Source organism: Anastrepha ludens, chromosome 3, assembly GCF_028408465.1.
Source record: "Anastrepha ludens isolate Willacy chromosome 3, idAnaLude1.1, whole genome shotgun sequence".
Lineage (NCBI taxonomy): Eukaryota > Metazoa > Arthropoda > Insecta > Diptera > Tephritidae > Anastrepha > Anastrepha ludens.
This window is the reverse complement of record NC_071499.1, coordinates 97,363,860-97,391,482: the sequence shown is the minus strand read 5'-3', so window position 1 is coordinate 97,391,482 and position 27,623 is coordinate 97,363,860. Positions and strand designations below refer to the sequence as shown.

The following is a 27,623-nucleotide window of genomic DNA, read 5'->3' as shown; positions in this document are numbered from 1 at the left end:
TGACGAAGTAATGACAAATTGCTTTACTTATCAATTACATGCCCACCTTACGACTAATAACTATCGTAATTTCTAGATCTGGCAACTTGTGTCTTCTGACGAGTGCTGACAATATGACATTTTTGTATACATATATCCGCGTTATCAGTTACAATTTTTCATTGTTTAATAAACCAATACCAAGAACCAACAAATTCAATTCAATTATAGAAGGTTAGGTAAGTAAGCAGCTTTCTCGCTCCCTTTTGTACAAGGGTTGCTTTATTTGAAAACGTGTTGCTTCTTTATAAAAAAAAGGACATGTTTCACAAAAAATCTTTTGAATTGTACTAAAAATTAAACTTTTGGTGCAAATTATATGGTCGGCAGCACTGTTTCCATTTTGATTCGTTGCTTTATTCATATTCGTTAAAAACCGTTTATTTAATTGGAAACATTCGAGTAAGTATTGTAATAAAAACAGATTATTTTGCAAATTAATAATATTTTTCATTATTTAGATCGATCATGTTCTGATTCTAGTTACAGTCGGTCATTCGATCAGGTATTTCTACAAACTATATTTATTTTTATTATAATATTTTTCTTCATAGGTTGTTAGAACTGCAAATACAATCGCGGTCGCCTTTCTCATACCACAGTTAGTAAATTATGTTAGAATATTTGTAAATAAATTGTATTTAAAAGTTTTTATTTGCAGGAGTTCATAGTGTAAGTGCTGCGGGAGGTGTGTTGAAGAGCTAAGTGGTACAACTGTAGTGCTTTTTAGAAACGAAGCCAAGAATGCGTGTGTTTCTACCATTGTCATATCATATGTGGTTCGTCGGACAATTTCATGGATGACATTGAGAGTGCTGTGGTGGTGGTGTAAATAACTTCAAGTGTTTGGCACGTGACGGTCGTTATGTGTCTGGTGCTGGTGCCACTGAAATCGACTTGGCTTCTGAACTGGCTGTCTCCGCTGATACCATACCGGGTCTAGAACAGTACGCTGTCCGTAGATCTACGATCAAGTCCTCGCACTTTCCGTCTACAAGGGACGTAAGTCGTAGTTATATATTTGAAGTTAACAATTTTGAAAATTTCTGGTTTACAGGTTTTTGGTTTCTGCGCAAGTTCAGCGTCTCTACATCTGCTCGAAACAGTACAGCGTTCCAACACCCATACGAGACACTCCGCAATTTTTCTCATTGCATTTGATGAACGTACATTTATGAATTACATATATTAGCAATATATGAAATATTTGTTTAAGACCATATGAATGTACACTGAAGAGCAAAAGTGGAACAATAAATTAAACAATTCTTTTCGAAGTAGTATTAACTAGCTTTTTTCAAATTTAATTTTATATTTCGGTTTTTTTAAATATTTCTTGTCATAAATTCACATAAAAAGAGTAAAGTATACAGATGAAAATAAAAAACTCGCTTGAATATGGAATTAACTGGATTGTTCCAGTTTTGCATTGGATGAAAACTTCTAGATGCTCCACAAGTTTTAGTATTTTGTCCACAACCGCCTCGATTTTTTTAGGTCCTGGAGTCGACGAGGCATGCTTTCATACAAGTTCTGTATATAGTCTGGTGGAATCGCTAACCACTCCTCTTGTATCTGTTCCCAAAGCCAGTGGCGGCGCTAGACCAAATGAGTACGTCGGCGACATCAACTTCGCGAGGCCTCTTTACTTCGCAGTGAAAGAAAGCGAAAAATTAAGTGAACCAAATTATAAAATAATTTATGAGTATACGGAGTTTTATTGTTAATAAAATGATGACAAAAAATTATTACACACAGAAATTAAAATAGTCGAAGTTTTCGTCTTTTAGCCTCACTTAATTTTTTCAGGATTGTGTCGTAGTTAAGTCTAGCCGCTATTTCAGCTTCGATTGACAGAACTGATAGCGCGGGTAGTGTGTCTTGGCTCATTGTGCTTCTCAAATGGGTTCTTATCAATTTCAACTTTGAGAAGCTTCTCTCAGCGGAAGCTGTGCTGACCGAAACTGTCAGCATGATTCTAATTGTAATATAAACATTTGGATATATTTCTTCTAAATTATTTTCTAAAATGTATTGGATGAGTTGTTTCGCGTCGTTGATAGAGTCTAGTGAATTAGTTTTAAAAAGCTAAAGTTCTTCATATAGTTCGAAAGGCTGTATGTCACTGTTTTCGCCTTCCCAAAGTCTTGTACCTAAATCAGTACAATGTTTGAGAAGATCCTCTTTTGGCATAGATTTCAAATAATTGATATCATAAATAAAACCAAATTGCTCAAAATATTCATTGAGCGCTGTAAATCGACATTCAGTATCGACTATTATAGCATCTACCATTGTGTTAAAATAATTAACTCTGAACTGCATTTCAGGAGATTCAACTGGTTCATCAGTATGTTCGTTACTAAGCATTCGTTTTTTCCTGGCTATTCTTTTTTCCTTAAATTGAGACTGAATTTCATAAGTACTTTTCTCCACAAATAATCTAGCTTCTGTTACGCTTTCTTCAAATCCTGTATTTTGGAATTCGTGAATCCAGCTACAAAATGAGCGGAAAGTATCAATAGCGACTTGGAAGTTGACTTGAACCGATTGCCATAGTTTACTTATATTGTTTACACGTAGCAAAACCTCATACCACACGTGTAATGCAACAACAAACTCAAAAGTTAACATTTCCTTTAGGACTGCTTCACTGTCGCTTAGAGTTTTGGAATCATCAGTTTTATTTTTCAGTTCATTCACACATTCGATGACATCATCAAATTGTAAAAATATTGCTTTTACTGCTCCGATTCTACTCTCCCATCTCGTTTCGGACAGAGTTTGTAAAGTCAATTTTAATTTGTTTTTTACTATCTCCCAACGCTTGCTTGACTTTGAAAACAGCACATAGATTTTATTGATACGAGTAAAGCCGAAAAATGTTTTGGCTGTCGTTGAAGAGTTTGCTGCATCTATCAAAAGTAAATTCCAACTGTGGCATCCGCATGGTGTAAAGAATGTTCTTGGATTTATATTGAGTATTCTTGTTCTGATACCTTTGCTAATTCCGACCATATTGGCGCCATTATCATATCCCTATCCTCGACAGTTTTGGATATCTAGATCATTTCTTTCCAGTTCTTGTAATATTGATTTTGTTAAATACTCTCCTGTTGTTTCTGCGACGTCAATAAACCCAATGAAATGTTCTTCTACAGCTCCAGTTGACAAATTGCAAAATCTTAATATAATTGAGATTTGTTCAACACGGCTAACGTCCCTGGTAGAATCGAGCAAGATGGCGTAGTATTTTGCTTGTTTAACCCTGTGTATAATTTCGTTAATAACTAATTTAGACATTAAAGTAATTAATTCGTTTTGGATGTCGTGGCTCAGATAATGTTGATTAAGTTGTTTTTCATTAATACTTTGCATATGCTCCCGTAATGACGGATCATATTTAGATAACAACTTAACTAAGTATAGAATGTGATATTGTTACTATTACGTAATATTGAAGTTACTTATATTAATGATACCATTTTGCTTAAAATAATAATAATGTTATTTTATTAACAATTTTCTTTTTCGGAGTTATTGATATGTGCCCCGACCAGTAAATACCACGGCTACGCCTCGGCGCCGCCCCCTCCCTTTGACTTTAAAGTCGTTAAAAAGTTGAAGTTAAAAGTTGGCTTACCTGAACATTAGGTATGAAATTAATAACAAATAACGTAAAACTTTTATCCACTAGAACTGTGCACCAGAACGTCGGGGTGATAACTTTACAATACAATAAAAAGAAACTTTGCGTTTGCGAGTCTGCAAGTTGCCGTATGAAAAAAAATACTCTCACAGACAAATGAAATATAGATAAATAAATTAAACAACACGGGGATTCCCCGTCCAGAGTCTCGTGCGCCGTGCGCGAAATCGAGCGTTTTCGCACTACCCGATAATACGATATTGGTATCGGACGCTCATAATGAAGAGCACACACACACATTATGTTTCTATATATGCTAAATTAAGATCTTTTGCACATAAAACTGATTTATTTATTGCATTCATAGGTTTACCTACACCCATGAATTCAATTAATTAATAAATGATAAATGACACAAACATTACTTACAAACATTTTCACCCAATACAGATATCGTGTCGGGCAGTGTGTGTGAGAACGCTCATTAGGGCGAAGCCAGGATGATTGGCGAAACGAAAATAAATAGGTAACTCGTTTTTCTGCGAGGCCCCCTCAGGCGCGAGGCCGCCGACGCCTAGCGCCGCCACTGCCCAAAGCTCTTGCATGCCTTTGGGTGGGTTTGCGTAATTTGCCAAGTGCCGCTTCAAAAAACTCCAGAAGTTTTCAATTGGATTCATGTCTGGACTTTGCGGCGGCCACTCCAATGTCTGAAAAGCTTGAGATCTCAACCAATTTTGCACTACTTTTGACGAATGTTTTGGATCATTGTCCTGTTGAAAAATAGCACGCTTCTCTTGCATACGTAACATATCGACAGCAACCGGCAAATTCGTTTGCAAAATTCTTAAGTATTGGTCCTTATTCATTTTACCGTCGATTTTCACAATGGGACCAACTCCAAAGGGAGTAATGCTTCCCCAAACCATCAAACAACCACCTCCAAATTTAATCGTTTGGTAAACTTGGTGTGCTTGAAGTGGTCCATTGGAATTTGTCCAATACCAGGACCTCCCGTCAGACTGGAAACGGTTAATTTTAGTCTCATCGGACCAAATTACCTTAAAAAAAAGATGAGAAATTAGAAAGCTCCTATAAATTAAAATAATTTGTCCGTACTCTATTCCAGTCATCAACTGTCCAATGCTCTTGACGTCTTAAAAAGGCTTTTCTAGCAGAAATGTTTTTAGCTGAAAAAGCAGGCTTCTTTTGTTTCTCTTTTGCGTTGTATCCTGCTTGCCTTAAGGCCCGTCATAAAGTCCACACGCTTACTTTTTGGTGCAAAAGAGATAACTCTTCCTTCGGCGAAGACAATTTGTTTGCATTTAGAAGCATACCAATATGTCTAGCATCGCGCATGGTAATTTTTTTCGGTCTGCCTCCTTTGCTGACTCCGATCCTTTCGACATTATTTGCTTTTCCAAGCCGTAAAACCGAGGTATGGCTAAGTTGCAGATTTTTTGCAATATCACGGGTCATCACGTAAAAGTTCTAGCACTTTTTTTTTAATTTGCACAAAGAGAACGCATTTTGGAAAATTAATACGTTTTGCAAAAAAAAAATCCCCGCACATTAACGAAAATGTCAAATGATATTAAAAATTCATCCGTTACTATGGTCGAGCAAAACTGGAACAATGCAATTATTTTTTTCCAACTGCTTTAGACCGCGCTGCCATATTAACTTTAATTATTTTTGATGGTCATACGATAACTTAAACTAAATAAAAGAGAAATTTTGAAAAAAATTATGCGAAAATTTTCGGATGGAATCAAAACATATCTGTATATCTCAAACTCAATTTTATTGTCCCACTTTTGCTCTTCAGTGTATTTTCCCAACACTTACTAGTGTTAGGACCAAGTATATTAAGGTAAACAAACTTTAAACTATAAACTACTAAACTTGTAATAAAAAATATACTCGGAAATCTACATAAAAGCTTATTTTGTTTACTAGCAGCATTTCCTTATTAATGTAATGAAAATACTCGGTTAGAGACTCCATGTTTTTACTTTTTCTCGTTTCACATCTAACTAATATTTGTTTTACAACTATGAACTAGCTTAAAATACATTCTTAAGTAACAAAACATAGTTCTGCGTGCTCTTGTGTTGTTAGATAAACATCGAAAATATTCTAAATAAATATTATATTTGCTTTGAAAGAAAACAATAATTTTTTTGTTGTTTTGTTTTAATGTAGTTTTTCTCTAATTATAGGACTAATTAGCTACTTTACGTACTTTTTATTACCTATAGGCAAGAAGGGGAAAACATCTTTCCGTCTTTCTCCATCCTGCAGTTCTAAAATAAGGGAGTGTCAACGCGCCCTTGTTATTACTTAGACCCGATTTACACGAGGAGACATCTGGAAGGGAAACATTTCGTTCGGAGGCGAAGGACGGTCAGGGAAGAGAGAAGGGATTTTGTCTCCCGTACTCGGCGACACGCTTTGCTCTTCTTATTCGTATTTCCAATCTTTCCAATTTTTGACAGTTGCTTCATTCGTTTTTTTCTTTTGTGGGAGAAGGTTCTGAGTTATGTGTTGGTTTTCAAGCAAACGGAAGATAACAAAGATGACAAACATCCGAACACTGCTTGGGAAATGCACGATTATTTTTGCTAGTAAAGTAGGTATAATTTAAAATATATTATGGGGCATGTTTATGTTGAATTCTAATTTTCCTCGCATTTCTATTTACTCAAGTTAATTTTAAGTTAATTATTTACATATGAAGTACATATTTTTAATTTTTTTTTTTTTATTCAAGTATAAGAATTTATAAATATATTTCAATAAAAAAACAACAAATTATTTATTATTTAACCAGTTTGCATTTTTCATTCATATATTTAAGAAACTGTTGTCGAACGCTCTCTGCTTTACATGTAAGCGCGTGCTAGAATACATCCGAACCAGACGATGCTAAAGTGTTAAATGTCAAAATGTCGCGGAAACATTTTGCCCGTGTGAACGCGAATGAAACTTCAAAAGGGAATTTCCAGTGTCTCCCTTCCAGATGTCTCCTCGTGTAAATCGGGTCTTACCTAACCTTTTATTTACAATTGAATTATAAACTGACAGAGAACGTATGTTTACATTGGTGAGTGTGAGCACTATAACACGCTTCACTTCGTTTTCATTAGTTTGTTTTATTTAAATCTCACAAATCACAATATTACCTAGCCATTCACTGAATATTCCCAAACAAATAATAATATTGTGATTTTGAAACAAACTATTAAAATTAAGTGCCGCATTTCAAATTGTGAAAGCACGAATTATGCGATTATACTTCCAAATGCAAGTTTTTTGCGTTTTTTCGCAAAAATTTGTATATTAAGCGGGATATCGGCCGGTGTTAATGTAATTGCATTCTTCCTATTATAAAACCGAGTATTTGCTTTTAAATTCTAGACGATCCATTTTCCGAATCTTTGGTGCGACCCTGCATGTCTTTAATACGAACGCACCCAAACCAAACAAATAAATATGGCGAATAGCTGCCGAGAATGCGGCGAATAATTCAAAATGACGCATGCGTTGCTAAATTTTTACTTGCCAAAAAATTGATGAGCGAATCGAAGGTGCAGACAAACGGAGAAAAAGGCGAACTAGTAGAATTGTGTGAAGTAGTGTGTAAATTGCGAATTAACTAAAATTTTTAACAAGTTTTTCGTGATCTATAAAGTAAACTGATAATTTTTGGCAAAGTCGCGAAAAGGAAGGGCGTAAAAGCGACGCCGAATTTATAATTAGGAAAGTGGAAAAGGCAGAAGAAAATTACAGCAGCACTATTGGCAGGGGCAGAAGCGTGTTGGTAGCCTGTGAAGAAAAAAACAAAAGAAAATCAAAGAAACACATCAATCGTCGAACACGGACGTTTATAGTGGAAAAAGAAATAAAATAATAAATAAATAAAAGTATACACGCATTTTGCATTGGATAATTTAGCACATCGTTCATATAAAAACAGCAAAACGGCAGCGACTACAGCAACAACTACACCACCAGCTTCGACAATGGAGAAGCCGAAGGAATTGGTCATTCAGCCAAAAAACGAATTGCGCTTTATAGGTGAGTGTGTGAGGCCAACAGGCCACCGAACAACAACAATAGTCATTAAATGTATGGGGGAATGGAAGCCAACATTGGTGTCGCTGCAAGCAGAGACGACCGACAGATGGTAATACAGGCAGCGACGTCAACGCCGACGCTGGCCACGAATCACAGGCCGAAAGGCAGAAGACTCAAAAAACATATTGAACGTTTACTTTCCACGATAGGGGCGAATTCTTTTAGATTTTCAGTCTCAGGGCTTGCTACTATTTTTAAAAATTATAATGGTGAAAATAAAAGAAATTTTCTGCAAAATTTAGTTTTTATACACTAGGTCTAGAATATTGCTTTCTTATAGCAAATATTTCCAATGCAAATACTGCAATTAAAGTCGAAAGTCAGCAGTCTCGGTTTTCATTGTCTGCACATATTCAATTAGTTTGTAAAAAAGTGCAGGTGATTGCGTTGATTTGCATTTGCTAGCCACATGTGCACTTGGTTCTACATATTTTTGTAGTTCCGTTGAGTACATTCGTTATCACAGATTTTATTTTGTCACCTTAATATTGCCACATCCAGATGGAATTTGGACTAAACCTAGCTGATTTTGTATTATACAATAAGAACATATGTATCTATCATAATCACATATATGAAACAATCTGTGTGCGAGTGTTCATATGAATCATTAAAATTTCTAAGCGCTCAACAGCTGAGATCTAGGCGTCTAGCGTTTCTGTCAATGCTGGCCGGTTTGGATGATTCATTAGTTATCTTCAAAAATATTTGCAAAAATGCTAACTAGACATTTGGAGAAATATATTTTACAGCAAGTAGTAGAAGCGAGATGCGGTTGTAAAGTGGTGTTTGGGAAGATATAGATTATATATATAAATGGAAAACTGTATGTGCACACATATCGCACATATGCTACAAGGGTTTCGTAACCCAAAACCCAAAATGTTGAAAAAGGGCTTCAAAGTCGCGGCTTGCTCCTTCAGTAAAATTAAAGACATATCCTATTTTCATATAATAAGATTCTGCAATTTATAGCCATGAAATTGGTTTTTATTTAAAACTTCTAAAAGAGGTAATATTTTGGTTTGTTTCCCAGCACGCCGACGGTACCACCCACCAATCAATTCATATGATGTGTTGCATCAGCAAATAAATAACAATTGTCATGGAGCATTTGACTGATTAACCTGCGTTCCGTTAATGCTTTTTGTTATACATAATTTTTTCCCATTTTCTATTTACACTTCATATGCTTATTTTGTACATTCAACATGTATGTATGTGTGTATCTACTTTCTAAAATTTTCGAAACATGGAAGTAGCTCATAACCATATTTACATATATGAAGCATATATTGTTGGCCGCTGTCCGAATTTTGAAATGTAGCCAAAAATGATTTTTCTTTTTTTCGTTCAAAAACTCGTACTAGAAATAGGCATTTCCAGAAAAAAATTACAGCTGTGAACATGAAAATAGAAGTACCCTTAAAAATTCTTTTAACTCATTTATTTTTTTCATATAAATCATACTAAAGGAAATTTCAATATCAAATATCTTCGAAGGTTTACAGATTTCAGATATGTAGAGACTATCTAGCAATTCGCAGCCCACGAAAAAAGCCACTCCTGACATCAAAGTATAAGGCAAAACGTTTGAAATTTGGAAGTAAATATGCTAGGTGGACAACTGGCATGTGGCGTAATATTTTATAGGCTGACGAGTCTGAAATAATTTTGTACAGCGTCATGGGCTCAATAATATATTAAACGTTCACCTTACAACGAAAATCAGCCACAATACTCGTATGTATACTCCAAAAAGTATTAAACATGGGAGCTCAAAAATAATGGTATGAAGATGTTTCTCATATTACGGCGCAGGCTGGTTTTGGATATGAAATTGGATTTGAAGATATGGAATGCAGAATGAAGGACAGGCCTGTATCCTGGACTCAATCCTATAAACATTTATGGGGGAATTTAAAAAGAAACGCACACAATGTCAAACCGATTAACAATAAACAATTTGGGAATTTGTGTGCAACTGAAGATTTCGAAGCAGCGATGTGAACAATTGGTAGACTCAATGTCTCACCGTTGTGCTGCCGTAATAAAAAAATGAAAATTCAACTAAATATTAGTCACAATTTTGTATCTGCAAACGTTTTCCTTTTACTCTTTTATAAACTTGGTCAGATTACGTTACTTATATGACCACTTCTTTTTTTAATTTTAACCCTGAATTTCTGTTTTCTCATAAAAAAATTTGTTTTTAGTTATAGAACTGATTTAAATAAGTGTTCCTTTAAAGTATAGAATATTATTTCAAATTAATAATGAACACTTTGTAACCCACCATATATACATTTTTTTTTAAATCTAATATCTTCTTGGTACTGCTGTTTTCGTAACTAAATATTTCACAAATGTACATACCTACATATCTATGTATATATGTTGTACATATATAAAAATGAAAATTATAAACTTATTCGCCAAAACGAAACCAATGGTACGACGAAGAGCGTCGCGAAGCTACTGCAGCGAAGAACGCAGCTTGCAAAAGAACTCTGCTGTCAGCTGCAACGTGGACCGTGCGGGATAACTACAGGAAAAAGAGATCGGAAGAGAGGCGCCTCTTCAGACGCAAGAAACGAGAACAGGAGAAGCGTGAGCGTGAGCTGCTAGAGGAGTACAGGGGCAGAAATGATGATCGAAAATTCTATCAACAATTCAAGCGTCTTACACAAGGTTTCACGACCGGAGCATCAGCCTGCAGAAAAAAAAGGGAAATCTGGTTATGGATACAAAGTCCACACATATGGAGGGAACACTTCTGCAATATACTTGATGGCGATGACGCACACAATTCCGCCCCAGTAGAAGATGACCCGATACCACCAATCGACGATAATTTGGACATTCCACCACCTAGTCATGACGAAGTCAGAGTTGCCATTCAGCGGCTCAAGAATAACAAAGCGGCTGGCGCTGACGGCTTGCCCGCTGAATTGTTCAAGACTGGCGGCGATGTGCTGATAGGGAGCATGCATCAGCTCATCTGCAAAATATGGCTAGCAGAAAGCATGCCCGACGATTGGAATCTAAGTGTTCTTTGTCCTGTACTGAAGAAGGATGACCCGACGATCTGCACCATCTACCGGGGCATCAGTCTTCTAACCATCGCTTACATGGTCCTGTCTAGCGTCCTATGTGGAAGACTTAAGCCGTTTGCTAACACACTGATCGGGCCTTATCAGTGCGGCTTTAGACGTGGTAAGTCCTCCATTGACCAGATCTTCACATTACGCCAAATCCTGGAAAAGATCCATGAAAAGCAAGTCGACACCCATCATCTCTTTGTCGACTATAAAGCTGCGTTCGATAGCCCGATAAGGGATTGTCTGTACGCCACCATGTGTGAGTTCGGTATACCAGCGAAGCTCATACGGCTTTGCAGAATGACGTTGAGCAACACAACCAGCTCGTCAAGGCAGGAAATAACCTCTCCGAGCCATTCAATACCGTTCGAGGTTTCAGACAAGGCGATCCACTGTCATGCAACCTCTTCAACTTCGTGATGGAAGGGGTGCTCCGAAAAGTGTTCATCGTAAGTGTTCACTACTTTCTACAAATGTGTCCAGCTGCTTGCGTACGCCGATGACATTGACATTATCGGCCGCTGTAAGCGAGATGTCACCGCTGCGTTTTCTGCTATCGAAAAGGAATCATCACGACGACATTGACGTAGTTCAACGCATCACCATCCAACGCCTGCGTTGGCTAGGGCATGTCATGCGTATGGATGAAGAAGCTCCAGCAAAGAAGGTGTTCGAGGGCGAAGTCCAAGGGAGCCGACGCAGAGGAAGACCATTACTCCGGTGGAAAGATCTGGTGGAGGAAACCCTATGCTCGCTTGGTGTACAGAATTGGAGAAGGAGCGCGCGGAGTAGAGGCCCCTGGAGAGAGCTAGTGAGGTCGGCCGTAAGTCGGTAACGGGTTGTTATGGTCACCTAAGTAAGTAAGTAGCCAATATAAGGTGTGGTGGTGTGGTCGTATGAAGATTTTTATTTTTTGGACGCACTTCCGGATGTTGGCGCAAAGTCGACGTTGCATCAGAAATAAAAAAAAAATGGGTTGTCCACACCATGGAATGTAGAATGGTAGAGGAATTAGCGCAGACCACGTACCACCTGGCGGCGCTCAACAGAAGCTGAAATGAAGCCTCTTGGATTATCGTGGAATGAACTAAGATTCCTAGCACAATACCGTGCCTGTTGTCGAAGGGTAGTTTTTGACGCTCTATGGGCCTCCGAAGCTTGACTTGTTTACAGTAGCACAGAAAACAAACTATGTGACATATCACGCTGAAATTTGCCATGTAAGCTTATAACAGTCCTACCAAAAAACAAAAAATTTATTTTTGCCTATGTCATCCGCGGACCGTTTTATTGATAACGTCTCGTTCATATTTGAGCAGAAGGTACTTATAAAATTTTGAGGAATACTCATTCCCGTAGTGTATAGTCAACTGTCGTGAGAAAGAGGAAGCGCAGTCACTGAAGATGGCCACATGGAACGCCTGTTCCAGCCCCGAAGTTTTAGTCGTCGAAGACGAAGTTCGCTAGGTACGAGTTTTTATGCAAATTTGTCATAGTTTTCACAACGTATCACTTGGTAAAATACTGTAGCCGAAATCCCTGTAGTTTCAGCAAAAAAGTACGGTATACAAATACATACAAATTGTCAAGAAAATCTTTGCATAGTAAAAAAAATAAGTAAAAATTTAAAATTTTAGCTTTGATCGAGAATTCCAACAACAAATAAAAAAGCAAACAAAGCTTGCAATTTTATATGTGCATATGTGTATGTGCGGCCGCCGTAGCCGAATGGGTTGGTGCGTGACTACTATTCGGAATTCACAGAGAGATCATAGGTTCGAATCTCGGTGAAACACTAAAATTAAGAAAGTATTTTCTATAGCGGTCGCCTCTCGGCAGGCAATGGCAAACTTCCGAGTGTATTTCTGTCATGAAAAAGCTCCTCATAAAATATATCTGCCGTTCGGAGTCGGCTTGAAACTGTAGGCCCCTCCATTTGGGGAACAACATCAAGACGCACGCCACAAATAGGAAGAGGAGCTCGGGCAAACACCCAAAAAGGGTATATATATATATATATATGTGTATATACTGTATATATATATATATATGTATATATCACATGTATATATATATATATATGTATATATATATTATATATATATATAATTGGCACGGTATATTCACTGCGGCAATTCCAACACTTCCTCTTCTAGCCCCTTAAACGTATGTACATATGTATTTGTATGTATCTACATGTATTAGTATCTCACCCCTAGCCACCATCAAACTGGCGCCCACAACACAGTCTTCACAATTCTTCATTGCTACCTCCCACGCGCATTCACGATATCGCCACTCGAGCAGAGGACGACCGTGTGAGGGCAATTGAATATGGAACAAAAAAAAACCTTGTTTTTTTCTTGTTCTTCGCTGTAATGTCTTTTGTTTTGAGCCATTCAATATGTGCTGCGGTATCTAGTACTTTGAGCTCGAGTGCTCCATCATATGCATAAGTGTATTGCTTCTATAGTATTATAATTCCATCGAACCAATGAATCTACGTACCTAGCTGCTTTTGCTGGTACAAAATTGAAAATTTTGTTTTTGGAATGTGCAAAAATGTATGTGATCGCAACTGCATAGAAAGTTTATTTACATATTTATATGTATTCATTTCATGTTATCACCGGTTCCTTTCTCTTCTCTTTTTTTTACTTTGTTCTCCATTTTAGTATTTGGTTTATTTTTCTCTATGTGTTAACTACCAAAATGAATGCTACATAGTTTAGGGTATATGTTTATTTCTACATATCTTGATTTTTATAATATAGTATCATAGTTTCGTATTATGTTGTATGGTATAGTATTAGTTGTTGTTGTTGTTGTGGCAGTACCTTTGCCCTGTCAGTGTAGAGTAATCACCGGTCGTCTTCGTCTAGCTCATCTAACGGTAGGCCCAGGAAACTAGCTGTTTCGACGGGTTGGGTCCAGAGGGCGAGGGCTGTTAGATGAGTGAGTTTGATGGGGCATGTAAAAAAGTGGTTAGTGTGGTGCGGGGTGCCTTCACATGCTGGACATATGTTTAGTATGTCGGGGTCGATTCTGGATGAGTAGGAGTTTAACCTGCTACAGTATCCAGAACGTAATTGTGCCAAGGATACGCGGGACTCTCGGGGAGGTTGGAGCTCTTCGTCTGCGACTGGTGGTGGTTGGACTCCGATTACGGCATTCGGGGGTCGGGACCTTAAGAAGGTGGTGAGAGTCTCCCGATGAATGTCGTTTATGGCTTGTCTGTACACTGTCCGATCCAGTAGCTGTCTGTCTGTTTTGTCTAGGATCTCGTCCACCCTAGCAGAAACTGCTTACTGAGCAGTTTTTTATGCTCCTTAACAGGCAGCATAAGGGCCTCATCGGGTAGGTGTTGTATCGGTGACATCATAAGACATCCTGTCGCGGTCCTAAATGCAGGGTTTTGGCAGGTTTGAAGCTCCGTCCACTGCGAATCATCTAACAGCGTGGTGTGGCTGACTGTATCGAAAGCCTTTTTTAGATCCAACGCTACTAGGACAGTCATCTCGCGGAGGCGGTTTTGGTTAAGTCCGCGGTTTACCTGGGTGTCAATGACGGTGAGTGACGGCAAAAGAAAAAAAAATGTGGAAAAGTGGTGTTTATTTGTTTGGTTAAAAATCTACCTCATATATTTGTGACAGGACCAAAACGGTCTGTGATCTTATTTACAATAAGATTGGATTATTTTTTTGTAAAATCAGCGTGTACGCAAGATTTTCCTGTAGGTAACACTGTGATCGAGACATTCTCTAATTTGGCTGAAATTCGAAAGATTTATTAGCTAACATATATGCATGAGGGAAATATTTTTTTGTAAAATTTACGCGATAGGTGGGGATTAAGCTCAAATTCAAATAAGTCATTGAGCATCAGCGAAGCGTGGTCGGGTTTACTAGTCACATTATAAAAACAAAATACAAGTAAATATGGGATACAATAGGTTGTAGCATTGGCTACGTGGTATGGCGAGCCATCTTGATTAAACCGAAGATCGCCCAAGTTCGTGCCTGATCTGAATAAAATTACGAGAATTAGTTTGCAATAATTGGAATATTTTCTTAAGTCACTATTGTAACATTCGACAGTTGATTTTGTTCAATACGAGGTGTGTTCAAAAAGTATCGCGAATTTTGAATTTTCGTGACGAATCGTGGGTTTATGGTAATGACGTGAAAACAAAGCTCAATCATCTCAATGGAAGCTGCCGCACGAACCAAGACCGAAAAAAGCGCGCCAAGTTCGGTCGAATGTAAAAGTTTTGCTTACTGTTTTCCTCGATTATAGGGGCGTTGTGCATCATGAGTTCTTGCCACAGGGTAAACCGGTCAATAAGGAATATTTCCTGCAAGTTATGTGCAATTTGCGCGAAGCAATTCGTCAGAAATGCCCGGATTTGAAGAAGAACAAAAAGCGGCTCTTGCATCACGATAACGCCCCTGCTCACACATCGTTGCTTGTGCGCGACTTTTTGGCCAAAAACAACATACTAATAATGCCACAACCACCGTATTCCACACAAGTGGACAGATAGGTCACCGAAGGTGTAATCTACTCGCCTTGTCTAAACCACGTTGCGGTAGACGAAATTATCGGAGAAATGAAGGATCAACATGTTACGGGTGTCCACATATTTACCCGCCAAATCGAGGGTAAAACTATTTATACCTGCAAATTGTATCTTAAACTTACTATCTTAAAAAAAAAACACCATCAGTACTAGGAAAGACTTCTCAACTGATAATTGCTTCGAAGAATTATAAATATTTCCAACATTTCGCGCTCCTATAAAGGCAACTTTATAAAAGACTGAGAAATAAATAAATAAATATTCTACAATGGAATATAAAAGGTTTTTATAACAATTTCTTCGAACTGCAAGTGCTTATTAAGCAATTCAACCGAAGCCTTATTTCTATCCAAGAAACCCATTGCTGCCACAATGCTACCCCAGCCCTCCCAACTAGTTACTCCTCCTACTTTGTAAATACCTCATCTAACACCAGGGCCAAACAAGGTCTTGGTTTATTAGTAAAGAACCACATTCCACACAAAAAGATCGACATTAACTCTAACATTCAAGTGGTTAGGATCGAAATTGAAATGAGCATAAAATTCACTGTGATATCGGCTTACATTCCACCCTGTAAAACATTTACCACCAGAGAGCTAACCGATATTTTCCGATCAGTTAACACACCACGTATAGTACTTGGCGATTTCAATGGGTGGCACATTTTATGGGGCTCCAGCTCCAATAACCACCGAGGCCTCATTATCGAAAATGCTATACGACTGTCTGACCTCTGCGTTTTGAATGATGGTGGTCCGACTAACTTTTCCATCCACTCTTCCTTCTCCCATGTTGATATATCCCTTTGTTCTCCTCCACTATTCCCTCTTTTAAAATGGCAAAAACTAGACGATCTATATAACAGCGACCACTTCCCAATAACCCTAAATCTCTTAATGAATCCAAATATTTCCTACCGTTCCAAAGCTTCCCCGAAATTCCTATTAGACCACGCTGACTGATCTAACTTTGCAAGGCAGGTTGATCGCCAACCAGACGCTCGCATTCAATCCAACTCCCTGAACCATGAAGTTGCCAGCATTGCCAAAACTATCCGCAAAGCTGCAACCTTTTGTATTCCTCAAGCATCCCACACCCCGAAAACCATGTGCCCTGGTGGAATAAAGAACTCACCATCCTTAGAAGAGACAAAATGCAAGCATGACACAAGTTTAAACATAACCCCACTCCTTCAAATCTTCATGCACCTGTTGTTGCAATTAAAACCAACAATTACATCCCTTCTGACCCATTCATAATTTCTAACCAATTTGGCACAGTGTGGTCTAATTATTCATCAAATACAAATTTCTCCAATCATTATAGGAGAGACAAAAATCATACGTCCAACCAGACATACCATTCTAGGGTGACACATCCAAATGCGGTACACATAGATAAACCAATCACCATGGTGGAACTATTATCTTGCATCGGAAAACCTAAAGGGAAAACCCCTGGACAGGATCTCCTACAAGATGATCAATAGAATGTCTACAATCGGAAAATCCCGACTGCTCCGGCTTTACAACACTATCCTAGACACTGGTATCATCAAAGAAAATTGGAAAATTGCTACCATAATCCCCATTCCTAAATCAAAACAAAATTCTCTCTCAACTGATGGCTACCGCCCTATATCTCTTCTCCCCTGCCTTTCAAAATTACTATAACGGATCATAGCAAATCGAATCGCATGGTTTACTGAGACACATCACCTTATTAACTCTAAGCAAGTTGTATTTAGACCCAATAGAGGTTGCACCGATGTTCTCCACATTGACTACTGTTACGAAAGCCCTCTCAGCCCGCAACCACATCCCCATTCTTTCGCTGGACTTTTCATTGACGCATTTCACCGAGTTGGCTCCCATGTAATTCTAAATCATCTTCACTTATGGGGAGTGAAACCCAAAATACTCTACTTTGTCAAGTCTTTTCTAAAAAATCGAAAATTTCGTGTAAGAATTCAAAACAAATTTTCCGACATTTATCCTTTAGAAAACGGAATACCTCAGGGTACTCCTTTAATGAAATAAGGAATATTATAAAATCCCATAGTCTGGTAGATCACTGTCTTTATGCAGATGACGTCTATATACTCTACAAAAGGAACAATAATATAGAAACGATTTAAAAAAAAAAATAAAGGACATCTTGGAATGGGGTGATTCTGGAGCCAAGATATCCTTAGAAAAATCAAAAAAATTTTCATGTATGTAGGAAACATACGTGCCTCCACAATCTTAGATTAGCTTTAAAGAATATAGAAATTGTAAATGTACAAAACATGAGGAACTCACCAAAGTCGGCTTTAAACATCTTCCGACCGGTATGTCACCAAGCGGCGCGAACGAGTATTTTTGCACTTCGCACAACTGCAATAAAAAACCTTTTAGCAAGAAAGATATATCAGATTCAAGCGAGACTCATCCCTAAACTTATTTTCCCATCCAACTTAATCATCCACAAATACATCTTAAATATAAACCGATTGAAAAGCCCACAAAAATTTACTTCTGTTATGCATCAAATATTTGGAATCGCCAACAAGCTAGAGTTATCCAATCTGATGGTTAACCACCAAGCACAAAACCCATAATGGGAGATAACGAAAGTATCCTGTGACCTCAGCTTATCCAAAATTAAAAAAAAAATACATCACGCGAAGCATTCCTTTCTATATTCCAGGAGCGTAAGACAAACTATCTATGAAGCTGTCAATTGGACTTTGTGGTTCACAGATGGCTCAAAATCTAATAACGTACCAGCCAGCTTTACAATGGTTGACACAAACGGAGACGCTCTACGGGTGCAAACTTTGTCGGACTGTGCATCTGTTTTTACTGCAGACGCAGTTGCCGTTTGTCATGCTATAAACATGGCCTTGGAAAATGACTGTAAAACCCTCATATACGCCGACAGCAAATCAGTTATCAAAGCAGTTCTCAATCCTCTATCCAATTCATACACCTCATTGGCAAGGAGACTTCCCTACGACTAATTTGGATACCAAGCCATATAGGAATTCACAGGAACGAGATGGCAGACAGTGCGGCCAAACAAGCCGCCTCAGCACCGATAACAATGGATCCCACTTGCGAAAAGAGAGATATTCTGTCAACAATTAAATGATATTCTCAACACCAGAACCAAACTGGAGTGGCTAAACTACACCCACCAATTTTAATTAGTATTTAGTTTTTAATACATATATAAGTATAATATATTTCGTTTTATTTCTACACAAACATTCTAGTCTTACTGTTTTTAAATATTTTTGTAGAGCTGATAAACCCTGACAGCTAGTGCTCATTTTCAATATTAATGTAATTAATTTAGTTTAATTTGTTAATAAATAATAATAATAATAATAATTCCATGATGCTCCAATCATTAGTTCCTGAGTTATTGTGCTAAGAGTGAATGATGGTTTGCTGATTTCAAACGTGATCGTAGATACACCGATGATGCAAAAATCCACAAAATCATTTTGAATGATTGAAAAGTGAAGTTGCGAGAGTTAGCTGACATCTTAAACATCTCAAAGAACAAGTTGGCTTTATATTACATGAGTAATACTATGACTATGAGTATGCATGACTGTGACAAAGCTCTGTTCAAAGTGGGTGCGGCGTTTGCTCACTGTTGATCAAAAATAAGAACGTGTTGATGATTCTGAGCAGTGGCAAAACTACATAAATTGAACTTCGTATTGTGGCTCCCAGCGACTACTGGCTGTTCGCAGACCTTAAAATGCTTGCCGGTAAGAAATTGCGCTCGAATGAAGAGGTTGTCGCTGAAACTGAGGTCTACAAAAGTGGCATTGAAATGTTAGAGCGGCGCTGGAATGATTACGTTGTTCTTGATGAAAATTTCGTTGATGAATAAAGCTAATTTTGAACAAGAAAAAACGCGTTTTCTTTTCCAGACCCGGGGCTTTTCAGTCCATGTGTTACATATATGCATATGTATATTCAAGTTAATTTTTATTAAATTTTTTATACAATTTTTACGAATTAAGAACAAAAACTGACATGACAGCAAATAAAGGGATATTTTCTATTAGTGTGCAGCGTTTGATGAATTGTTTTCAATGCGTATGTGGGAGATGTCCATTTTAAAGTCCTGTAACTCCTTTCCTTAAAAGCGGATACACTTTTTATCGCACGAACACTGTGGTGTTTGAAGCAATATACAATTTCATGAAAATCGGACTTCCGAATGACATTTCAAATTATATATTTAGTAAATCTATATGGCATATTTTAATAAACCATTTTGCATTATTTTTACTTCTAGGCCCATTTACGCGTCCTGTAATTACTCTTATGAAAATATACAATCCAACAGATAATATTATACTGTTCAAGATCAAAACGACCGCTCCGAAACGCTATTGTGTGCGTCCGAATTTCGGTTCTCTCGAACCACATATGGAAGCCAGAATTGAAAGTATGTTACTGTGATCTAAACTTGCATTTTTAATAATTAATTAAAAAATGTACTTATATATTAGTTTGCTTACAACCGTTTGTGTATGACCCCAATGACAAAAATAAGCATAAGTTCATGGTGCAGAGTCTGGTGGTGCAGGATCGTTCTGTCGAAGACTTGAACAAATTGGTGAGTATCCATAGTAAATTTTGGAAATAAGTAAAACATGCGAACCAGTTCTTTACAGATAGTACTTAGATAAGCATAGATTAAATTTAATTAACATATTTAATTAATTTGTACAGTGGAAAGAATCGGAACCTCAACAGTTGATGGATGTTAAATTGAGATGTGTATTCGAGATGCCAACTGTAACGTCAGCCGCAGATAGCAGCGGAGGTTCAGGTAGCGCTCAATTTTCCAATATAATGGGGAAAACTAATTTAATTAACGCCTTGTTGTATTTTCAATAGGTACTAACGAAATAGTGAAGGAAACCTCAACAAAAGTTGATTCAGAAAATAAAGCAGTTCCATTTCGCGAAGAGAAAGTAAGTTTTACTGAAATAAATCGATTAAATTAAAGGAAAAATTTTATTTTAATGCTAACAGGTTTCAAATGTGCAGCCATCGGAGCAACGTGAGGAATTATTGTCCGACATTAGACGTCTGCGAGAAGACAATGAAAAATTGCAAAGAGAGAAGCGTCATCTTACGGTAAGTCACTTTCTACATGACACTTGACCGATCTGCATAGGCTTTTTATGTAAAACAATTGGTTTTGGTGTATAGAAAAAATAGGAATATGTGAGGTGGAATAAGGTGAATTTTCAAATTTCGTCGGCTACGGACATTCGATTTTCGATTATTTTTTTTTATGTTGGTACACTCGTCTCGAAGATATGTTCACGATTTTAGCAATATAGTTTGTTTGTGAGAGGCATAAATAAGGTAGTTGTTTTGCGTTTTCGGCGGTTTTCTGCTATCGACTCTTGACTCTCCTGGACTCTTCCATTGGGACGATTAGGCTTGGGTTTCGATGTCATAACCATATACCCATTACTCGTCACCAGTACAGCTATGAATAGAGCAATAGCGCCCTTATGTATCGTTTCTCCTAAACGAAGTGGCGGGTCCCAAACCCAGCTCACAACCAACTATCCTGGAATGTTTCGCCTTCTCACGTTAGCTCACTCCCGAGCGGGTGTTCGGAAGCTACCCAGAGGATACGTGGGCTAATCCTGGACGTTGTGAGCTGCTTCAACCATATGCAGAAGAATCGTCCTGTCCACTCCTAAGTGAATGACGATCAATAACTTTCCCCACTTGCGTGGACTTCTACATATGGAACCATCCTCCCCGCACAAACTTACACAGTGCATATTACGAAAAAACGTGTTCTGGCTCAAACAACTCAATGACTTAGGGATGGAGTTTGGCCTAAAGCTTGAAGAAAATATAACTGCTACGGACTGGCAAGATCGCTGTACCCAGCTTTTATCAAACATTAAACTACAAAATTTAAACACGGCAAAACAAAAAGCACTATCAAGCACCACACGAATATATAAAAACTTAGATCACTCAAAAGGAGAATCATACTTTAAAGAAGATATGCGGTTAGGGGGCGTCCATAAATTACGTGAGGTGTTTTTTTCAATTTTCTGACCCTCCCTCCCCTCCTGGTGAGATGTCGTGAGATTTTATTCAACCCCCTCCCCCATCCCCCAATCTCACGTGAGATTTTTCAAAATGTGGGTTTCTTATGTAAACGCGTTGGATTGTTATTGTAAAAAGAAAAAAAATTTGCTTCGTGCTTTTATTTACGACTAGTTAAGACTAGTAATCAATAGAAGACTTAAATCGTAACTACTGCGATTAAAAAAAGAATATCTACTCTAATTCAGTTCATGGAGAATCATGCGCGGTTTCAAGAGAGACTATTGGGACCAACATGTCCATATGATTTTCAGTAAAATCATGTGCTCCTTCAACTTCGTTCTAATCTAGCCACTCTAAGCCGTTGACGCTTGCGCACAGTAACTCATTAGCTCGTCTTGTGACAATCCGTGAGGGTCGCACTTTGCGGAACATACGCGCTTGCTTAGCTGGTGCAATGTGAGCTGCTCGTCTGTGCTCTGCAGCTCTTGTGATAGATGCGAAGTAAATACCGCATGTACTGCAGCATATTTTCTCTAAATCATCACGTATACTTGGGCAATAGAGATCAATAGGCGTGCTGATGAAGGCATTCAGCGGTTGAATCGGAACGCGTATTAGAAATGGAGCAAATGATTTTCCGTCATGTTCTTTAAAGTCCGGAATTGTCAAACGTCAACCTGAGTGATAGGGCGTTCGGCTCATAGTGGCGCGAAAACAACCGACGGGCTACACTGTACCGCAAATTCAGATTAAATTGAGCTATTTGGTATAAAACAAATATGGTGGTTTGACAGTAGTAATGTATAACGTCGAAGTATGAATGAAATTATTTTCTTTCGAACGAATTAGTGAATGATCTTAATCATACTACGATTACGCTTGAGATTAAATCTTAAGCATGTACAATTTTTTTGTTTCAATCAGAAAAAAAATTGCGTGATATTTGCCGAGACCCCCCCACTCTCCAACGTAAGATTAGATGAGATTTGACTCGACCCCCTCCCCCCCTAAAACATCTCACGTAATTTATGGACGCCCCCTTAGCTGACATATCAACAATATTAAAGTAAGATGTGGTTTGTTAAAACTGAATGCAATAGCTTATGGAAGCGCGGTAAAAAATTGCACTCTATGCAACTCAAACTAGGAAGAAGATATAGGGGTTTTCAGTAAGAGCGCTTCAACTTTTGAACTTTTTTGAATAAAACGCAAACGGTTTGACTTTTTTAACTAATTTTTTGTTTATTATCGAGTTTGAACATATACATTTAAGTATGAAATTCGATTTCTTTTGCATGACCACCGCGTGCACGTTTTACGAAGTCCAATCGTTGAACCCAATTTTCGACCACTCTTTTGCATAAATCGGCCGAAATTCCAGCAATTTCGCGTTCAATATTAGCTCTGAGCTCACAAATCGTCGCCGGCTTGTTACTGTAGACCAATGACTTCACATAACCCCAAAACGGGACGGCTTGTTAAATGGACCGTAAAATGGCCGAAATGCTCTTAAAGTAGCAACAACAGAACGATTATTTTCATAAAAAATTTGCACGATTTGCAATCGTTGCTCAAGTGTGTAGCGTTCCATGATGAAATGTATACTAATGAAGTTAACAAATGACAAGCGAAAAATAAAAAAATATTGCGTCGTTCGCCCTCCCTGTCGGAAAAAAGTTGAAGCGCACCTATTGAACAACCCTATACTAGGAAGAGGATACTTAAATGCAGAGAAGCTAAACGACGCTGAAGTAATATATATACTAAATGGCCAAAATCGGAGAACACTAACTGGCTTCATATACTCAGCCTGGCACTATAGAGATTTTCTTATAGCAGAGTTCCATTATTAATTAATTTCAGAGCTGTGACAGACAACATCGTTATTGTCACAAACATTTTTATTTATTTCTTTATTTACTTTAATATACATATTAAATGAATTAATGTTAATTAATGTATGAGTATTTCTAAAATGAAAAACCTGCTTCCTTGCATGGGTATATTATATTTTTGCAGCTGGTAAATAAACAATGATTTTTTTTCTTTTTATTATTTTATTATTATTATTATTTTTATATATGTATTTGAATTGGAAAGGAGTTGGAAAAAATTTGTTGTTAAAAATGTTAAAATATTTATGCACTGTACGAACGTGTTTTCTTATCCGTCCAAACTTTTCGTAACATATATACATCCCGCTGACGTTCAACTTAATAAGTTGCACTTTTGTGGCTGAAAAACCTTTAGACGGTGGCTCTACTTATTGTAATAAATGTGTATTAAAATAATATATTATTTGTATAACTTGTCACTATGCTTTGTGCTTGCGGCCATAAAGTTGAACGGGCGCAAATGAAAGATCGGTGCGTCAAGTGCAAAGAGTTCTCTCACTTGGCGTTGACGTTGGTTTGCTACAAGCAGATCTCGACTTTTTGCAAAATTCAGACAAGGTTTTCGTTTGCAACGTGTGTATGGCGGAGCTTCGTGAGAGAATTAATGCTAAAAGTGCTATTAAACATACAAATGCTAGTGATAATGCTTTAATAAGCGAGCCAATAAACAAGAAATAGCAATTATATCTATTGCGAAGGAGAACAAGATAATAGACAAAGTACGGCAGCTATAGTCATAGTTACGACTGCGGGGTTGTATGTATTGAAACATTGTTTTTTTTTTTGCAATTCCATAGACATTTTTGTGGGCATACAATTTTATACGAGTTGTATAAAAACAAAACGAGCGTGCGAGTATAAGCTGGGCATCACTGGTCCAAAGAAATTTAAGGTAGTAGTCTGGTAACTTACACGTTTTTTGAGGCCATGTTTGGGACATTTTTTGGAAGGGAAAATAAAATTCAATCGGTTTGATTTTCTGACATGTTATTAAAGGTATCAGATGGTGTACAAAAAATTTTTTTTTTTTTTTAATGTTTTGATACTATTTTTGTACACTGCCGCAAGCGGCAAAAAAAAGAGGTACAGTGGCTGGCCGGCATGATTTCGTCACTTGTGGTCATCTGAAACAGAAAAAACAAATTGCTTATTAATCAGTGTGCTTGTCGTTCTGGCGGGTAGTAAGATCAAATGATTTTGACAAAAAATAACAAAATGGCGGACTTCGTAAGAAAATTGCTTTTTTTAAAGTGGAAATCGGACTAAAAAATGGAAAGTTAGGGACGAAATAAATCAGATCTACTACCCGCCAGAACTATTGATGTGTAGAAAAACATATCTAAATTTCAGCTCAATCCGTTAGATAAAAAATTTGTTTTCACGACGGCCATCCGGAAAAACGTTGTTTTGATAAAAACGCGTTTAAAGTTTTAGCGGCTTAGCGCGCGCAAGTACGAGCCGCTCTCATGTATGTGCTATAATTTCGTCAATATTTCGAATTTCGGTCTAAAATTTGTACATTATATTACCAATGTATTGCACTTTCAAAATATGTAAAAAACCCAAATTCGAAATTTTCAAAATAAGTTACCAGACCTACTACCTTAAGCAAAATTTGACACTTTAAAGACTTAATAAATAAAAAAATCAAATCAGCTGCTCTGTTGCAGCAACAGCAATATAAAAGTGAAGGAAATACATATATTAACTGTCATAATTTTAGAATTTCTTCCTAATTGAAAAAATTGCTTAATAAACACCCTTTATTACAAATCCTTTCATTTAATTACCTCAGTACAATTATTTTGCTTTATTTACACTAAAAAAAATTAGAGACAATGGTTATCTAACATATTTTTAAGATCTCAGATCTACTTTTGTAACTCTTTTGTAACCCGTAATACCAAAGAGTAAATAAACATAAGTAACACGTATATTCTTTTACTTTCAGGATGAAATCGTCAAAATTCGGGATTCATATTCGAAACCGATGTACGATCAGGCCTATACACCGATACTGGGCGAGAAACAAATTCCGGTGTTCTATATAGCGTTGTCGATTGTTGCGGCCATTTTTGGATTTCTGTTTGGCAAATATTTTTGAATGCATACAACGCAAGCAAACTTTGAAGTGCGGGAATGTTTATCAACAATAAAAACAAAAAAACAAATTAAAAACCGCAAGAATATGCAACAGATAAACGATGAAAACGAAACTTAAAATACATATTTAAAACCATCAAATTTGATGAAAACAGTAAAAATAAAAGCAACAAATATTAAAAATGAAATGAGCAAATGATTAAAGGTAAACAACGTTAAAGCATTAAAGAATATTGTTGAAAGATTATTTTGAAATGACATACGTAAATGGACATAAGTAGACAAAGGCGTGTAGGAACCCGAGCAAAATCAGTTGATCTAAATAATATTATGATTTACATGCGCGCTAAAAAGCAGTAAAATTTACCACATACACATATGCATATAAAAAAAGCCTGCAAATGTATGCTGCAAAGCTCTATGTAAGGTAGACAAACTAAGGACGCTAACTTAATGAATGTAGGCAGGAGGAGTATAGTGTGTGTATGAAAACTTGCAGAATCTACTTTTGGTATGGTCACAACACATCGATTGAGCGCTGGCACGGCATTTATTCATAACTTTACAATGTAGCACGTGAAAAGAATCAAACAATGAACTACGTCAAAAACAAACATGTAACAGACAAAAGAAATTAATGAATAATATGAAAAATATACACTATAAAGCATTAGGTTTAACAATTAATATTTTATTTTACTCTTTTTTTTAATCATGGGCGTACCGTATAGTAGAAATGAAATGCTGTAGCAATGTCTTCTATAGCGAGACTATTACTGAATAGAATAAATAAAATACTAACTCGTTTGCCTTTTACATACAAAAATAAATATACGCATATGTATGCGATATTAATCTCTTAAATAAATGTTGATTAATTGAGCGCTTTCCAAGTTAATTCATAATTCATTTAAACTTTCACTGATCGATAACTTAGGTACGTGTTAATTTGGGGTACGTGTGACCCCCTTACTAATTTCCTGTGATCTTTGTGTTTCATTTGCGCTTTTTGTTTACTTTTCTATTTTCTCACTTCTCTAATAAACACATTCACATACAAATTGAGTTCGATTACTGAAATAGGTACCATTTGCCTAACTAGGTATATATTAATAGTTAATTCATGTTGCCAGTTTTTCTAGTCTATGTTTGCATACACATACTACTCCGTAGAATATACGCTTTTGTTTTAATCCGTTTTACTTCGAATTACTTTTTAGCTTTGTTCCAAACTTTATGTTACTATAAGTGTATGTTTTTGTTGAAATGTGTATATTTGTCTCGTACTAATTTCTCAAATTTAAGCAAAGTAATACAACATTTTAATAACAGTATTGGTCAGTTTTTCAATGCAAAAATTGTGGTGAATTTTCAAACTGATCGGAACTCTGCAATATTGGATCTTTAAACTGAGTTTAGCTACAAAGTAGGCTTAAACTTACTATACATCTACAACAAGTCAACCAAATTTTTTTGTTCTAAAGAGTTCTTGATTTCTCTCTTTTCTGTAAAGAAATTCTCTATTTAGTTGCATATAGAATAAAAACTATATACAACCCTTGCTTTCACGTCTACGACATTGTAGAAATTCAATCTCAAAACCCTACGCAAAACAAAAACCAAACTGAAAAATTAAAAGCATCCGAATGAACTACAATAACGCTGAACGCTTAATTTTGCTGTGAGTTTACAGCAACACAAAGATTTAACGTAAAACAAAAACATGCAACTAAATACACCATAAAACATACAAATATGCTTTACCTAAAATGAAAAGTCTTAATTATTACATTATTTAAACACATGAATTAATAAAGTAACTGAAGAAATAATGAAAAAATGACGTATATAAATATAATTAAAAAATATAATGGCAAATGGTTTTCCTTAAATTGTTAATTAAAATGTAAGGGAAATATTATAGAATCTTAAAAAACTAAACCAAAATCGCTTTGTTTTATTACCAGCTATGTCAGCAAACATCAGAAATATAGCAGAGAAGCAAAAACAATAGCTACG

General features: G+C 36.8%; 1 protein-coding gene and 1 long non-coding RNA gene across 2 annotated transcripts; both read left to right on the top strand.

The window, feature by feature from the left end:
- Positions 1-84: 84 nt before the first annotated feature.
- On the top strand, positions 85-1,312 carry LOC128856637 (uncharacterized). The gene is made up of 5 exons (XR_008453848.1): positions 85-441; positions 501-544; positions 594-640; positions 701-1,041; positions 1,097-1,312. It is a non-coding gene; the product is annotated as an uncharacterized LOC128856637 (long non-coding RNA).
- Positions 1,313-7,209: 5,897 nt separating this feature from the next.
- On the top strand, positions 7,210-27,313 carry LOC128858534 (vesicle-associated membrane protein/synaptobrevin-binding protein). The gene is made up of 7 exons (XM_054094903.1): positions 7,210-7,765; positions 19,811-19,963; positions 20,028-20,134; positions 20,251-20,350; positions 20,419-20,495; positions 20,557-20,661; positions 25,453-27,313. Exons 1-7 carry the CDS (start codon positions 7,711-7,713, stop codon positions 25,603-25,605), a joined length of 750 nt encoding a protein of 249 aa, XP_053950878.1. The 5' UTR covers positions 7,210-7,710; the 3' UTR covers positions 25,606-27,313.
- Positions 27,314-27,623: the final 310 nt, after the last annotated feature.

What these genes read in the sequence shown, in the direction of transcription:
- LOC128858534 (XM_054094903.1), top strand. Translation starts at nt 7,711, where the DNA reads ATGGAGAAGCCGAAGGAATTGGTCATTCAGCCAAAAAACGAATTGCGC. An exon ending in AAACGAATTGCGCTTTATAG is followed by an intron (nt 7,766 to 19,810) that starts GTGAGTGTGTGA and finishes TTTTACTTCTAG; the next exon opens with GCCCATTTACGCGTCCTGTA. An exon ending in TTCCATTTCGCGAAGAGAAA is followed by an intron (nt 20,496 to 20,556) that starts GTAAGTTTTACT and finishes TAATGCTAACAG; the next exon opens with GTTTCAAATGTGCAGCCATC.